At 35.1% G+C, this 3,152-nt stretch overlaps 1 protein-coding gene across 1 annotated transcript in view; it reads left to right on the forward strand.

Moving 5' to 3' along the window:
- Positions 1-1,595: 1,595 nt before the first annotated feature.
- The window catches only part of LOC107102543 (potassium channel subfamily K member 5-like), a 6,437-nt gene continuing 4,880 nt past the window's right edge, over positions 1,596-3,152 (forward strand). The window contains exon 1 of the mRNA XM_015401906.1: positions 1,596-1,855. Coding sequence (XP_015257392.1) covers positions 1,673-1,855 — 183 coding nt within the window. The 5' untranslated portion in view covers positions 1,596-1,672. The remainder of the gene's footprint in view (positions 1,856-3,152) is intronic.

Here is a 3,152-nt window from a genome sequence, read left to right on the forward strand (position 1 = left end):
CGATATTTATAGTTATGTTCTACCTTGTTTTAGCTGCTTTGTGCAGTACTTTGTGTTTTAAAAGTGTTGTGTAAATAAAGCTGAAGTGAAGCTCCACCCTTGTTTTTGTTTCCACATAAAAACCTTTCCAGCTTTGCAGCATTTAACCCTTTTCTGCCTCCCTGTCAGTAGCTTCTATTCACTCCTTCAGTAGATGCTAAATTCATCATGCGGTGGAAGCTCAAACCAGTCCAGACTGGTCCGGCAGGTCAGCCTTAATGGCCGGTTAGTTGTTTAAGAACATATTACAAACCCCCCTTCAATTTTTATTTTAAAAGCATTTAAACAGGTTTCTCTTTTACCACCCAGGGTCTTTGCAGGAAACGCTTCTTTTTTAAATTTAACATGACCCACAGTTTTAATCAATGGCATTACTTTTTATTTACTTAAAACAATATAATCAAAAGTAAATTTGTATTCATTTATGAACATATTCTGTTGAAGAACTTACATTTAGAAGTTAGACATTTTCTTTAGTTAGACTCCTGAACCAATATTGTTACTTCATACATACATAATTTTTATCATCCATGTTCAAAAAGGAGTTAATTAGAATGACACTTCTTAGTTTCATATCATCAGACAAGATTTTATCAAATAAACTGATAAATAGAGCAATTACAAACTGCAGTTTTCACATTTTCATGTATGAAAATTGAAAAAAAAAACAAGTTGGTATTTCAATTTTACATTCATTTTAGTTATTGATTTCCCCCTAACCCTAAACATTACCAATATATTCCTAATCTTAACTGTAAGTATATTCACATCATACCACTAAATTCCACAATGCCTTATGGTCCGCAGAAAGTTGGTAAATATACTTAAAAAGGTCCTAAGTATAGAATAGAATAGAAAATCCCTTTATTGTCCCTCAATGGGGAAATGTGGGTGTTTACAGCAGCAAAAAGATTATAGAAAAAAATGGTCACACAAGTGTGGAAGGGTATAAGAAGTGTTTTAGGAAAATAAAAAAGTTTTCCAAGAATAACATAATAGTGAAGAGTAAAAAAAACAAAAACAAATACTGTACTGTACTGTAAAGTGTTTTAACAATACTGTGCACAGTTTACAGTAATGTGAGTGTAGATTGATTTAAATGATCTGTCATTAGCTGGATCCTTTGTAATGACATTGAAAAAAAAAAAACCTAACAAAAAAACAGTACTGACTTAGAAAAAGTCACAAATTTGATCTAACTGTTTCAAGTAATTCTTTGAACATGTTCATGCTCCAAATCCAGCAGTGTGACCAAACTCTTTACAACACGCTTTACAGTAATTTGAAATAATATACTTTATGTCACCTGTTATGTTTAGGGAAGTGTTACTGTTTTGAATATGTTTCACTTTTAAATTGTTGCTTCCCTATTAATAAAATCATTAAACCTCATTTTGTATTTAGGGATCATGTTAACTCTGTCTGATAAAATTTTATAAAAGAGAAACATTTAATATAGTAGTATTTTTCACAGGTAACCAGCTGTGATGTGACTCTTTTTTTAAATTAAAGTGTTAGAGGACTGGCTCTGCCAAGCCCTGATGGAAAAACCAGGAAGAAAGGAGGGCAGATCAACTGCTGCTCCCTGCAGGAATGCGCCGCTGTTCGCCAAGGAGAAAGTTATGGCTTTAATATGGCAGACAAAGGTCCTTTTTTAACTTCGTGCATCATTTTCTACCTCTCGATCGGAGCCGCGATCTTTCAGATCCTCGAAGAGCCAAACTGGGAAGCGGCCAGAGACAGATTTATCCAGCAGAAGGAAAACCTGCTGAGGACTAACCGGGTCACAAAGGAAACCTTAGAGGAGATACTGAAGGTTTGACAACTATTTTTTAATAATGAGGAAAAAAAATACTTTTATAACTTGTAATTAATCTGAAAAAAAACAACAACAAAACATTGAAATTAATTTTTGATTATTAAATAAGTGTGAATTCTCTGCTTTCCACCACGTCTGTGTCGTGTTTTTTCTTTCTTTTTTTTGTTTTGTTTAATGAATGTAACCAGACTCGACAAACGACTTAGTTATTTACAAACATATCAGTTTATTTGCTTATTCTGTAGTTAGTTGGTAAAGCAGCACGAAACGACATGTCTAAAAGTTTCCACCACAAGGTGTGTTCACCTGTAGGGAAGACAGTACGAGTTTAGGCTTTACTTCATAGCTAATGCCAGATTTTATGGTTGATATTATGTTTATTGCTCTTTTTTTGTCTGTTGATGATTCAATTCAATGGCGTAAAAACACAACAATAGGCCCGTGAGCAACATTATCTGGGTGGGCCCCATATGAAGTACACTCAACAACAGAATTCCAAATACTCAAATATATCGTTCTTTTAGGATCTCTATTGCGGTTTGAAACATATTATATGAGTGTTTTCTTTTTTACCAACCGTATAATGAAATATACACAGTTATTAACATAGGAAATAAAAGTAGCACTGTCTGTTTTGCTATTGGTGTCTTGCTTAAACTGCTCACCATGATGTTGAAATCTTCCATCTGTTGGGGTATGAATACTGTCAGTTAGTTTAATGCCATGTGCGTTTAAAGGGTTACACCGTTTTTTTAAAATAAATTGGGCCCTTGATTTTACGTTATTACATCATGTTCTATTCACCCATATTAGTTTTGTGTCATTTGGAGCTGTTCTGAAGATATTCCATTAATTTATATCCAAGTAACGTCTTTCTATGGGCAAACAAGTTGAAGGCACAACTTAAACTGTTCATAATTTATTCGTTATGGTACGCCAGCATTCATAACATGTAGGCGAATCACTGTCCTCCAGACATCTGCGGTTATATTTTTTTAATATTTATATCTTTTAAAAACAAAGCGGAGTGTGTATGACGTCATCAGCGCGCCGGACTGGAGTCCTAACAGGCAGCCCGGGCAACAGGCAGCTCTGCTCCACCCCTTCCATTCATTCGGCGAGCTAATCTGAATCGTTCAATTCCATTTCGAGAGCGAGATCATCTGTGGTAGTAGCACTACACATCTTCCAGGCATGTGAGTAAAACTAGCAGCAGTTCAGCAGACAGGATGAACGAACGGTAGCCGGCGGGCGCGGATGACGTCATACACATGCCGCTTTGTTTAAAAAAAAT

Source organism: Cyprinodon variegatus, unplaced genomic scaffold, assembly GCF_000732505.1.
Source record: "Cyprinodon variegatus isolate N-32 unplaced genomic scaffold, C_variegatus-1.0 Scaffold1271, whole genome shotgun sequence".
In the NCBI taxonomy this organism is placed as follows: domain Eukaryota; kingdom Metazoa; phylum Chordata; class Actinopteri; order Cyprinodontiformes; family Cyprinodontidae; genus Cyprinodon; species Cyprinodon variegatus.